The sequence below is a fragment of the Hesperophylax consimilis genome, chromosome 24, assembly GCF_061612785.1.
Source record: "Hesperophylax consimilis isolate HC1 chromosome 24, BYU_Hcon_1.0, whole genome shotgun sequence".
Lineage (NCBI taxonomy): Eukaryota > Metazoa > Arthropoda > Insecta > Trichoptera > Limnephilidae > Hesperophylax > Hesperophylax consimilis.
In genome coordinates, this window is record NC_142859.1 from 14,641,761 (window position 1) to 14,656,385 (window position 14,625).

Below are 14,625 nucleotides of genomic sequence, written 5' to 3' on the forward strand. Positions count from 1 at the left end.
GCCTAGCCAATATGATACACCTACTTTCGGTCGCTCTCCAAACTCAGCTTCGCGGTCTAGAGGCAAAGCGCCCGATTTTCGTCGTGAAGAACCGAGGTTCGATCCCCGCTTTAACTAATTTTTTTTTCTTTTTGTGATTTTTTTAATAATCATTTTTTTTTAAGTGATAAAATGCTCTCGTGCTGCGACTTTTAGATATTTTGACCATATGATATTTTGGTCGAATACGTAATAACCGCGGTCTTATATAATAGAGGCAGAGCGTTCGACACTCGTTATGCAGGACCCGGGTTCGAATCCCATATTTTTATAACTTAAATTTTTTTTTCTTTTTGTGATTTTTTTAATAATAATTTTTTTAAAAGTGATAAAATGCTCTCGTGCTGCGACTTTTAGATATTTTGACTATATGATATTTTGGTCGAATACGTAATAACCGCGGTCTAGAGGCAGAGCGTTCGACACTCGTTATGCAGGACCCGGGTTGTAATAATGTAGTAAAAAAATAGATAAATTTGTTAATTTAAATTTAATTTACTTTACGGTACCTTTATGATATTTTGGTAGAAATATAGCTTACAAATTTTGACTAATTATTTTAATTTTGAATCGTTAAAATTACTAATCAACGCCGATAACGCCGCGTCGCGCGAAATATCTCTCCTCGCGGTCTAGAGGCAGAGCGTTCAACACTCGTTATGCAGGACCCGGGTTCGAATCCCATATTTTTATAACTTTTAATTTTTTTTATCACATGCTACTTATAAATATGTCAATAGACAGAAAAAAAGAGAGAATGAAATGAAAAGAGAGAGAGAGAAGAATACTAAAAGTTTCACTTCCGTCGTGCGTAGGCTAGCCACACACTGTATTTTTTTCTGTGTTTTTATTTTATTTCATGTTTCTTTTAGATTCATTCGTATTATATTCTTCAATGATATATTACATTGATTTATATTAAGTTCAAAATAAGTTAAAAGTTGTTAATGCGAAAGTAAAGTTTAAACATAAAAATGGAATCTTCATGTTTTAGAAAAGAGTTAAAGAAATTTAGGTACTTGTGTATTTTTTAAAAACTATTTAAGAAAGTTCTTTAATGTAGGAATTGAAGAGAGCTTTTCATACATTTGATGAACATTTTGTGGTTGTTGTTAGTAATCTGATTGCGTATAAACTTCAATTTTCAGACAAAATTTTTTGATCATTTTTTCCATGAAATCTATTCAGCAGCTCATTTTATGTCCACATCCAAAGTTTCAGCTCGGTAGAAGCATTATTAAAATGTAAAAGCTAAAAAAATCTGTCATTTGCAAGAAAATGTACATTTTAAACAGAATTTTACGCTACACGATTCGTATGCTATCTGCCCACGGTGATTATTGGAGGATGTACTCGCACGTAATATAACTGAAAGCGTTTAATTACAGTGAAAATGCTTGGATAGTGTCAAGTTTGCTGCGCTTGTATTAAAAACTACATTTTGCATATTTATAATTGAAACATCAAATTTCTACTGTAGGTGCAACTTGCTGCGTCACTAACCTACCAGAAAACCATGATTTATGTTACCAAGTAGTAATACTTATCGAAAGTGCAATGGCGTTGAATGAATAATTATTGATTATTCGTTCTTTGATTTATTACACCGGTTTTGCATTGTTCAGTTGAATTTATACCTTTTAATGTCAGATTTGATTACTGAATGTGTTTTAAATTCGTACCATTGAAATTGCATTGGTTAACGAAACATGGAGACGGGTTTTGTAATGAAGCAATTAACCTATTTATCAATCCTTATTATCCTTATGATTAACCTATTTATTATCCTTATGACGGATGCGAAACCATTTAGTGACCTTACCAAGCCACATTTGCAAATAAATAAGTTATTTATTTTTGTATGTTATTTTTAAAATATGAAAACCTCAGTGAGATTCACGGGATTTTTTCTCTGCAAATTTTGATCATTCGTTTAGATTTTACACAATACGATCTGTTGATATACAGGAGTAAATGAAATCTCGAACTTTAATCATGAATATTCTTTTCTCTTTAGTTTTTTTTTTATTTTTATGGTTGGCGGGTGAGGTCGCCATTCAAAGGAAAATCTCCAAAAAGAGCAGTTTATGGACTGGAGACTGGACGTTAAACTGGGATAACATGGAATATAACACCTTCTTCATCTGAATTTAACTCTAATTATTTTTGTATGTACATCTCTTGAGGGACTATTTTGATTGCTACACACCTGGCGCTCGGCATGACGAAGCCAATTTGGGAAAAGACGCAGCGAGCTGTGGATGGATTCTGCAATTGCAAGAAGTGGATCGTTTGGACCCACACACGAAGAATCTGACAGTTAATTTCGGAGATAACCTGGAGCCAAAGGCATAGCATTGAAGTTTACCATGCCCTGCAGCCTCCATAAAATATATCATAAAATTCAACACTAAAGAAGATACACTATCTCTCTTGGCTTAATAATAACATATATTCTAAGATCCATTCTTGTACTCCAATGACATTAAAATTGTATATTGTATTGTTTGAGAACAAGTGAGTTTTTATTCGTGAGTTCACATCCCACAATCACGCTGAACACGATTAACATCTACATTTTACATACCACAACTACATGTACCATTATGTAGGCTAGCAAACCGAAGGTCGAGGGTTCAAATCCCGGCGTGCGCTAGTAAATTTAATTTGAAGAATATGTGTTATTTCACAATTTATTCATTTGAAATTATACAAAGTAAGCTTTCGGCTCGCTACAGAATGGAAAATACTCTCAGTATCGCCCTGGTGTAAGACCACTATTCAGAATTGAAAGGTTGCTTGAAATGGCTTTAGCCGTGATTGGTTACAAGATCTGAAGAGCCAGATACTCCCCCACCTTCCTCTTCCACATATCCTTACCAGCACACTAATTTCAGCTTCACAACATTCCCTAATTGGGGATGCCATAGTGTCACTGGCTCCAAACGGTTGGGAGCAGTTGGGACTCTTGTGCGGTATTCAAATAAAAAGTTTTATTTAGGTACAAGACATGTTTTTTTAATGCAACTGAATAGATTTTATCCTCCAAAGGTAGGATTTTGATTGTCTAGACCATGAAATATATTTTTTGTTTTACATGCCACTTTGAAATTCAGAAAATAAATGCAACGAAACTTTATGGAATCCCTTAAAATAAAGTAAGTCAAAAAATCGAATAAAACTACACGGATAACTAGTTATAACAACCACAACTCGTCGATAACCGCAGGTGTAGTTGCCAAACAATACAATTTATTGTACACTTCACAAGTAGAGGAAATCCTAGGTATGCTTCTAAAAGAGTAGGAATAAAAAAGTTGATTTATTCATTCACTGATTAAGTGCATGGTGTCTTCTTAGAGTCCTTGGAAAGAAGCTCTGATCTACTTCAGAGTTTCTCAAACTAAATTGTCTTATCGCCCCAAAATCAAAGATATTTTTCTTTGGTGGCACCTGTATTTAGGAAACACTCGTTATTAATACTCGTAATAACAAAATTACGCACAGCGAATCATTCACAATGCATATGGACTGTCACTGGTTTAAAGGGTGCAGACAGAGAAGCTCTTGTAAGGTTTAATCAAAATCTAATCACTTGTTGTTATCAGTGGCGATTTGTGACTTTTGGGTGTACTAGAGTGCTAATATTATGATGTTGTTGTAGCTGAAAACGATTTTTATTCTAAAATTTGAATTTTATATGAACATTTTCACGGCCAAATTGAAATTTCCTGAAAATCTTCTTACTAAAATCGAACATAAAAAAAAACTGTTTTCAGATACAACAACATCAGTAATGTCGAATTTTTCAAACTAAGCACTTTATCGCACTGAAAATTCACGAGCCGCCACTGTCTGTTACTGACCTTTCTCCCCGCGCGGTTATTGTGAAGGTTCATGAGGCTTCTGGCGTCTCCCTCAAGTTCTCTGGCGTCAAGAAATCTCCTGGCGAACCTGGCTCCATAGGCGGCGTCCGCCCCGCAGCCGCCCCATCTCCAGCCCGCCCTAGCTGTTAAGGTAGTACAATGAATTAGTAAGATTAGACACTAATGGCATATGCGACTTGAAAATTTTACACAACTGATAAACAACCATTAATGTGTGGTAAATGGTTGTTCATCGGTGAAAAATAGATGAACGGTTATCAGTAAGGGTTTAATAACTAATTACATACAATACACTAGCGGAGCGTTTATCAAAAAACAAATGGCATTCGTGACTCTCCACTTGGATCGGCCAGATCTCTTCACCTTGCTTGCTTACTCGATAATCGTTTATTTAAAATATAGATTCTGAATAAGGTTAAGTTTTCAATTGTACACACAATCCCCAGATTCTATACTACTATATCTGTACATTCTTAATAGTTACAATTGATTAATAAGCTATAAACTCGTCAAAATGCGGATTTTTGCAAGAAGAATTGTTTCTAAAAGGTATGGTGAATCGACAAATTTATTCGGTTAATGGTATGATGCAAAGAGTTGATCACCCAAAGCGCACCAAAATTACATCTCTTTCAGTTTTTAGCCTAGACACCAGCTTTTATACAAGTCTGCATTATTATAGGATTATTTAGGGTTTAAAATGGTGGTTTTATTTTTCATTTGTTTAATATAACACACAATTTCTATATAAAGACTAATTTCTGTATTCTGCGAGTCGCTGGTATTAGAGCTTATAAATCCTGTTATTCTCAGATTGTCCTTCTATCTGAGCTTATTTATTCGTATTTGTAGGGATAAGAGGTTAGGTGTGAAAATTCTTAACAAAAGGGGATACACAATCGAACCTTGTGGGACGCCGGCTGTGAAAACTTTCAAATTTTGTCTCCTAGTAGGGTTTGCACAGTTAGCTGGTATTGAATTAAACCAATACTCTTGGGGTCCTGAACTGATTTATATCTAGATAAGGATACTATAGGTTGTAGGAAATACCACCTACAACCTATAGTATCCTACTCTTAACCAAACACGTTAATATAATTGTGATCCACATAAATAAGGAAACACTTACGTGGAGGCATAGTGTTTCTCTTCCTGTCGCAGCCACAGGCGGGGATGTCCCCTCTCGCGCAGGCTGCCGTCACGGCATACGCCACCCCCGCGGAGGCTATGGCGTACGTGAAGGCTGCTTCTCGCGACCCTGCGAAAAGAAAAATATATTGTTAATAAATGTTGTGAAAAAAATTACTTTTCCAAACTTATTTTAATAATCCGCAGAAATAGAAATTCCATTGAAAATATCTCTTTTTATCAATGACAGGACATTGATCTAGTGCGCTGTGCTATCTGAGATTCGCTATCGCCTTGGCAATTTTCAACCTACTGCGCTGTCTGTTCTCTGGTACAAGTCATCAGAATAGAATTCATACCTGTCAGGTTTCGAATCCAGGAAGTGTGGATTCTTACGAAAAAAATACAACAAAAGTCGATACACTTATATCTGCAGGCGTCTTGAGTGGAAACTCATCCTTTAGGGGATCAATTGTCTGAGAGATCAAATGTCCAGGAGATCAACGATCTGGGGGATCAACTATCCGGGGGATGAACTGTCAGCGGGATCAACTGTCGGGGATCAACTGTCATGGAATCATCATGAATTGTTTGAATATTCATAGTATTGTTGGAATTTTTCGCATAACATGTTATTTGTTTTCGAATAGCAACACTGTAATTAAAATATTAACCTTTTAACGGTTTATTAATATTCAATCATAACAAGTATGCAAGTGATGAAGCTATAAGCCATATTTTATCAACTTCTTGCCATCTCCTAGCCATCTGCATGGTAATTTCCCCGTCAGTCTTATCTGATAATACCTACACGATCAAGCCTCGGGAGATGGCTCGTGGACTAGTCGATGATGGGAAATTGTAATGGGTAATATTGACTTGTAGTAGTGGTTGTTAAACTGTTCACTTCTGGCAATTTTTTATTTTAAATCTTAGAGTTTCTTCCGACCACCCAGCTCAAAGCTTTATTAAAATTAGTTTAACCTTCGTGATTTACTCCGATCATTTTTCAAATGCAACAGTTCATAATTTTGAATCGAACAGCTGGACTTCTTGAATTTTCACTGAACTCATGATGAAAATGACGTTACAAGTTGAATATTGTTGGTTTTTTCAGATGGAAAAGCAGTGTAATGGCACCAAAACCTACAAACGACTGACTGCGGGGGGGGGGCTAACCTTTGGACGTGTCGCTTGATAAATAGCACTCAAATGTCATCAGTTCACTGGGAGGAAGACACCAAAATTAATTAATGAGATATTTATTTATAAATATCTTTTGCTATTTCTAAAATGTTTTAGACCACCGGAACGCGACGCATGGATTGAGAATCTCTGACATTGATTAATGTTTACATTGAAAGCTTGTAGTAGCAGCTTTGTAAGATACAAAAAGATACGTTAACTTACACTGAAAAAATTGCAAAGATTTTTATGATACGCAAAAAATAAACGCAATTATAAATTTAAAGAGACCGTGAAGGGAAAATTAAAAAAAATATATTTATAAATGTGTCTAAGTATTTATTAAAGGATGCAAATAAACGATAAGCCATTTATACCGTTGGTGTTATTTGAACTTTTGCCCTTAACATCTTGAAATTCCTTTCTAAACGTTTCTCACATATTTATTTGCATTCTGCAGTCCTCAATTAAAGTTCGCTCCCTCTATAAAACCATGAAATTTAATATTCAGTTGAACTATTGAATTTATAATGCCATTAAAACTTTTATTTTTAAATTGTTTATTTCTTATTATTCTCGGAAATAGCAAAGTGTAGTTACAATGCAATCGTAAAATGTTCAATTGAATAATAATAAAAACTAGCAGTTAAAAACCCGCTCCGCGGGTTTTTGCTGCTAGGCCCTGCGGGCGGCACTTGCTTGGGCTGCGCCCAGTTTAAGTGATATTAACAACAGTTACATTTAATAGATAGATATTAGGTCATTCACAGAGAGAGGGTGAGTATATATTGTTAAAACACGGAACAGGAAGGAGTTAATGAATAATAACATGCTCAATTTAGGCATAATAAGAATGACAGTTGTTTGAATAAATGAAATTTTACGTATTTGTGATGGATTATTTCAAATGAAACACTATTATTGACTACATGTCTACAACTGATATTAACTGTTATGGTACCTAATATAATTTGCTCATAGGAGACTTGCAGTGCTTAAATATGTGTTACAACCGTCAATGTCTATAAGTTGAATCAATATCGTATAGTTTGTCACAACAATTAAAGATAGTTACAACAAAGTTGACTGAAATAATACATTATTACATATTGATTAATTGTACCCGTGTTTATGGATAAAAGGAGGGTAATGGTGCAATGTGATTAGCAGTCGGTTTAATTAAAAGGTGTGAATTTTACTCCAACTGGTGGTAATTCTTTTCCTAAAACTGTTACTGTATCTAATAAAGTTTAAAGTTAGATTATATATACACCTTCATCAGGAGAGTAAAAATCTATATATAAAGGTAGATTATTACAATATAGCGCCCCTGAGGTAATATCTCACAAAAGCGGCGCCATGCAAATTGTCCAATTAATAAATAAATATAATGTTTACATTTTATTATGTACGTATGCATTGATATACAATGGAAATAGATAAAATAATGTTATCCGATTAAACTTTATTTTATTATATACAACCAATACATGTTTCATGAACGAAGTATACACCGAAGTCAAAAATTAAATATAGATTACAATTGGAAAAAAGAAGTGGAAGGAGGGGGGAGGGGTAAGAGTAGGCTGGGTTTATAAGAATTATGAATTACAATATGAAAGACCAGTTAAGTGGGAAAATATTTAAAAGAGAGTTTATAAAAAAAATTCTTGTTAATTACATCTACTTTTATAAACATGTTCTCTTATTTCTAAAATTTCGAAATTATTTATTTGTGATGCTTTATATCCTGTGTGAAGTATTTTAAGACCTGAAATTTTTTTTTGCATATAACCATAAAACAATATATTCATAAGACAAATAACATTTAATAACGGTTATTCTAATAAATTGATAGTTGAAATACTAAATAAAATAATTAAACATATTATCTTCAAACGGTATTTTTACCCTAGTTCTTAAGATATAAATAAACAATGGCGTAGAATTCTGTTTGTGGATAACGACACTTCTAAAATTATATATATAAACATTCCTGGTACTATTCAACCGGCGTTTTACACTAATAACAGAATGAATAAATATATTCTTAATAATATAGATTGCGAAAATCAAACAAAAAAATCAGGAGTTTATAAACTCAATTGGGCTGGATTTGTAATTTATTTTACAAAGGTAGAACCAATAGAAACTTTGAAGTCAGAACTAAAAAATATCTCAGGGTTCTAAATGGAAATAGTGAATATGAGTTTGCAAATCATCTTTTGAATCACACTTTCGATAAAAATTCAGGTCTTAAAATACTTCACTCAGGATTAAAGCATCGCAAATAAATAATTTAGAAATTTTAGAAATTAGAAAACATGTCAATATAAAATCAGATGTAATTAATAAGCAAAAAAAAAATTATAAATAATAATGAAAAATGCCATTGCAAAGTAGAACTAAACTTCCAGAAGAAATCTTATTATTAAATGCTTGATGTTCAAGTAATTTTGCATATTTAAATATACGCGCCAGTCATTTGATTCGTTTCTTCACCGCCAGAGGGGCGCTCTGTCGGCCACCTAGCCGCGATGCGTATCGGGAATCGGCCATATTGAATTAACGCCTGCTTTTTTCGTCAAACGTCAAACGTAATCACGTAATTGTGGATAATTTTCACTGTAATGTAATTAATCCAATGGATTATGAACTTTCTAAGACATATTTTCTTCGATATTATCCAAAAATTGTATGAGCAGAAACGATATTTTTTAAGAAATATCGTATTACATGTGGCGATTCTATTTCAGTATGAAATGGTGTCTTAATCTTTAAAGTCTTATTTAAACACAATTTGAATTTGACCAATCACAGGGCCTACACCGTCCAGACGCTGGAGTAATAATATTATCAGATGATTGGATTATTTGTATAGCGCCGTTTTCGTGAGAAAATCACATCAAGGGCGCGAAAACGCAATAAATTTTTATTGATGAATAAATAAATGAATAGCCAAGTTCCCCACTTCGACACCCCACCCCACCTTCTCCACCTCACTATCCTACCTTTCCCCCTTCCTCTTCCTCATCTCCTCCCCTACCCTACTACCTTTAGCCTCATAACATTCCCCAATTGGATATGCTGTTATCTCACTGGCTCAGACGGTTGGGGGCAGTTGGGACTCTTGTACTACGAGCATGTATAAATATTGTTTTTCATGATGTTGTATTTTATAATTATTATAAAAGTTCCGTCAGCCGTAGATTTGTATTAAAAAGCTGCGTATATATTTTTATTATGAACGTAAGAATTGCATGAATGTGGACACAATAAATACACTACGTATTTATGTATCAACAACATAAAAACAATACAAATATATAAATTCAAAAGTATTGAATTAGTAACATTTTTTTTTACTTAGGTGTTGCGGTGGATTGTCATATTATGAAGTGAGGTGTACATCGCAAATCTTTATTCAATACAGTAATAGAAATGAAGATCTGTATGCAATAACAACTTAAGAGGAAGCTACGAGCCAAAAATGTGTATATTCTTGATATACCTTATATTGTAGGTATGTAGTAGGCATTCAAATCGCTTGACAAACTATTAAGGAGTCTAGAAACGTTCGATTTCAAGCACAAAACTGGTTTTTATTTATTTTGTTAATAAATTTTATAAGAAAGCAAAAAAGTCAATCAAGTGAAACTGTCACAGATAATTTTAGCTATAACACTGTATTTTTAAAAAGTTGTTTCCTTTACGGGTTCATACATTTCTATTGAAATTTTTTTTGTTGTTGTTTACATTTATATTTTTTATGAAGTAATTAATTTTTGTATTCTACACAAGCGAAATGATAAAAAAACCTTATCTAAAGCATATTTTTGGTATGTATAATGTACGCCAATTCGTTATAAAGATTAATCAAAATAGTGATTTGGAATTAGGCTTCGCCTTAAACGCGATCAAGAAGTTTTTTTTTGCTTTTGTTTTTTTTTTCAAAATTTGTAAGTTTTTGTTTTTTTGTTGTTGTTTTGTTTTTTGTTTTTATTGTTTTGGTTTTTTGTTTTTATTTATTTTTATGTTTTTTTTGTTCAATCGATTTTTTGGAATCTCCAATCCCTTCTTTATCTATTGTGTAAATATTTATTCTGTATATTTTACAAAGACATAAAACACACGTAAAAGTTTTTAACACAAGTTTCAAGTTACAAACTGAATACTAAGCATTTAAAAAAAATGAAAGCGTTTTACTTAAAACTACAATTTATATAACATGTTGTTATTGCATCCAGCCCCTCAATTTAAATCATTTTGGTATCTACATTAGAAGTAATAACCCACAAAAGACGAATGTGTAGGTTCCATGTAAAATCAAACTAACAACCAAACTAACGATCAACTTCCTTGACATTTAAAAAAAATGGTACCCATCTAGGATCTAGGTTATTTGAACACTACCAAAAAACAAGCACCGCCAGGAATGATTTAACGAAAGACAAACTAGTTTCCTTGTATAGTCTACTGGGACCTCATAGTCAAACGTCGAATTGGGATCTTATCGGTATATGGACAAATTGGTTCTGACGCGTAAAACGGGCTCGGCTACATTCGACTTTTAATTGGTGATAATGATCTGAAAAATCACTTGCCCTCACCGAATTGATGTGATGCCGATGCTAAGTTTGAACACTCCGATTAATTTTTGTATTAATTTGACGCCAATGTTTAATGCTGCGATTAATTTTATTCTTCGTGTTCATTTATAAATAAGGTTGCAATATTTTAAGCGGGTAACTGTAAAAGGTTGTAGATGTTGAAATTAAAGCTCACCGTACGAGAATAATGAGGCACGATTTAAAAAAAAATAGTGCAGGTTTTAAAAGGTTTGTTATTTAATGCATATTTTTTAATAATAAATGTATAATAGTCATTACATGTTCACAGTGTATTATAAAAAATACAATCATAATAGTTTTTCCTCACCATAAGACTGGTGAGGAAAAAGTGTTTGGTGAGGGAATTCAGGCTAAATTAATAAAATCACAGAAGTAATAATAGCAACTAGCAGTTAAAAAATCACTCCGCGGGTTTTTTGCTGCTAGGCTCTGCTGGCGACACTTGGTTGTTTAAGTGATACTAACAACGGTTACATTTAATAGGTAGAAATTAGGTCATTCAAAGAGAGAGGGTGAGTATATATTGTAAATAGATTATTACAATATAGCGCCCCTGAGGTGATATATCACAAAAGCTGTGCTATACAAATCGTCCAATAAATATAATGTTTACATTTTATTGCATACATATTCCTTGATATACAACGGAAATAGATAAAATAATGTAACCTTACTAAACTTTATTTCATTAAAACACAAATAACTTTGTTTACATCACTTTATTATATACAACTACTATATGTTTCATGGACGAAGTTCACCTCATCAGAAGTAAGTATACTCCGAAGTCAAAAATTAAGTATAGTTCATAATACAGTTGGTATTCCCAGTATGGTCAAAGACCATCATTCAGTATCGAAAGGTTGCCTGAAATGGCTTTCAATGTGTTTAGTTACTAGATCTGAAGAGCCAGGTACTTACATCGTTCCATTCCCACTCTCTTCACATCCTCACAACATTCTTAATTGGGAGTGCGATAGTTCCACTGGCTCCGAGTAAATGGGAATCTTGTGCGGTATACCCTTACAAAAATAAGTCCTTGGAGTGACGTTTAACGAAAATGGTCTGTGTATGTAAAGTAAGTAATAAACTAATTTATTTAAATATTTGAATTTGGAGAAACATTTTTTTCCACCAATATGTATGAAGGTTTTTACTATGTGCCAGATATTCCACTGCATTTATAAAAACGTTATCAAATAATCTGCAATACAACCTACAATAATTTGCGAAAGACTAATTTATTCGAATGTTCCTCAAAAATCTACATAAAAGTAATGCATTTTAAATATCTTTTCGCATGTGCCAACAGGTTTGGCATGTGCAATTTTATTTATCTCCTCATGAATGGACCAGTTATTTCCTCGCCTCCCTCGCATGATGTACGTATTAATTCTTTTGAATTACATTGATTGGCTTTTCGGAATTTTGCCCCTTAATGCGATAATAAATACCAATCGAATTAAATGGCGGAGAAAGCGAACATTTTAATGCTGGTTTTGGTTGCATCATAAAATGTACTGTAAAAGAGATTCTAGGTAACAGTTTTTTTTCACAGCCCCACGTTGGGCGCCACTTGATATCAGTTTTTAGTTTATAACAAGATTTGTTCGTTATAATTGATTTATACACAAGTCAGAATACAAAGACATTAAGAATTCTTTTAGGTACTCATCAACCTCGCTGGAAGGGACGACACATCTCGCTACCAGTATCAGGTCTTGAGATTATGACCAGCATGTGATCTCTGCTTGGTTCAAGGCCATGCACTCGCTTATATAGACCATTCTTGGTACTTTATTCGGTAACTAGCGGAATGGTAAGCCACTGATTGGTGAACTGTGAGCCACATGCCCAATAGAATATCTACGGCGCCCTTCGTTTGTAGATAAGGATGCTGTATTAGGTGTGAGAGAGAAAGTATTCGGGCTCTCTCGGTTTGTCTCATTACGGTAATTATTTCTTTTCATACAACATTATGGACATCACGATCGCGAACTTTTTTTTGAGCATCATGAATGGGTATGTTTTATATGGGGATTTATTTTTAATGAGTAGGTCTCATTTATGCATTTATGGCGACCAAGTTGTTTAAGGTAATTCAAGTAAATCGGCTGAAATAATATGTAGGTATTAGGCGTTCCGCTGTATTTTTTCCTGCACACCAAAAGCATAACTTTCATTAGCTCCACCGTTTTCATAGTCCGTGCAGTTTGGTCGTAGTTTGACTAGATTTGACACTCTTCGATACCATATCTTCTTTTATTTATCTGCGACTAAAACGCAAGAGAATTCCAGGTATAGAGAACATCACATGCTATTTTTGGGAAGTGACTCGTACAGATTAAAAAGAGATAATAAACATTTTATTACCAAATGGTTACAAAGGGTAAATGTTTGGGCATCAAATCACTATCAATTTAATGCTTGGTTAAATACAAGTCTTTTAATATCAGTGGGTGTTGTTACTATAAACACATTTAAATGATTTGATTCTTTATTATAGTCAATTCTACATTCCTGACACATGCTATCTTTTGATGATTGCTAAAGTGGATTAAGTAACGGGGTTTAAGCCCTGACCAACTGAGTGCTAGAAGGCGTTAATCCAATAAGCTTCGACTCCTAATACAGTTGAAGTATTTCAAACGATTTTTAAAATTAAAAATTCCGCTTGGAAATTACGTTTAGTTTTTTAGGATGCTGATTCAATTATAATGATTCAAAATTATCTAATGGTAATCTGAACTAAATAAACCGTAAATACAGGGTTTTCCAATAAGAGGTGTTATTTTGAATAGCCCGCTATTTCGGTAGATGTTACTTTTAGAGCTGTCATTTTTTGACATTTGACAAGTAGAAACTACGCCATCAATAAAAATGGAACGATAGCTTCAACAACGCATTGAAATTATTAAAATTAACTTGAGTGAATCAAATGCAAATCATCTCGTGATGAGGCCCATTTCTTGACACATATAAGCGCATATACACAGTGTTTAGCTATTTCAGACAAGTTGATTTTTTAAATTTTACTTTAAATTTAATAAAAGCAGTTTCGTCACTAAATGTTATTTAGCGCTTTTAACATTTGTATATTTTTATCATACATTCTATGTTCTTTACGCGGTTGATCACAACGTGTCAACACATAGTAGACTTCCAATAAAATTTTGACAGAGTTTATTAAAAAACAAGAAAATTTTCCGCAAAAAGCCGGTCGTACCGTCACCAAAAGCGTCTACCTTGATTAATCAACAGGTCTGAGATTACCTTTGCAAAGAGGGAATTGCTTATCGGGAATCTATCGCTGCCCACCCAAACTTTGCTGATTTTACGATCAATAATTTATAGAGGGTGTTGGGCAAAAGATTATAAATGTATTTAATAATAATAATTTTGACTGAAAATAATTTGGACTAAACAAAAATGGTGCTGGAATTGAGTGAGGGAGGATATGTAGGATTAAACAAGGTGTGGACGGAAAACGGGATCACCAATCACTTGTCAATGTATCTCTACGATGGAGTACACAACACAATCACTATATTATTATTATATGATTCCGCTGCGATATCTCGAACTAATTAAATTTGGGAGGCAGGTATTGGTACCGCCGCCCCGGAACTATTTATTGGATAACCAAAACCCCTGTCATAGGTCACCCCAAATGTTCGGTGACTTAACAGTGTGCCCGGGTTCTTGTGGTGAGGTTTGTCTAGGTCTTGGCGGCGGATACATTTGCCCAATTTTGA

General features: G+C 33.7%; 2 protein-coding genes across 2 annotated transcripts in view; both read right to left on the reverse strand.

Moving 5' to 3' along the window:
• Positions 1–14,625, reverse strand: part of LOC149411963 (uncharacterized) — a 591,119-nt gene that overhangs the window by 70,971 nt on the left and 505,523 nt on the right. The gene's annotated exons all lie outside the window — the stretch shown is intronic.
• The window catches only part of Wnt2 (Wnt oncogene analog 2), a 280,802-nt gene that overhangs the window by 24,338 nt on the left and 241,839 nt on the right, over positions 1–14,625 (reverse strand). Inside the window, exons 4-5 of the mRNA XM_089646328.1 lie at positions 5,056–5,184; positions 3,906–4,048 (exon numbers count right to left, since the gene is read on the reverse strand). Of these exons, the coding sequence (XP_089502454.1) occupies positions 3,906–4,048; positions 5,056–5,184 (272 nt within the window). The remainder of the gene's footprint in view (positions 1–3,905; positions 4,049–5,055; positions 5,185–14,625) is intronic.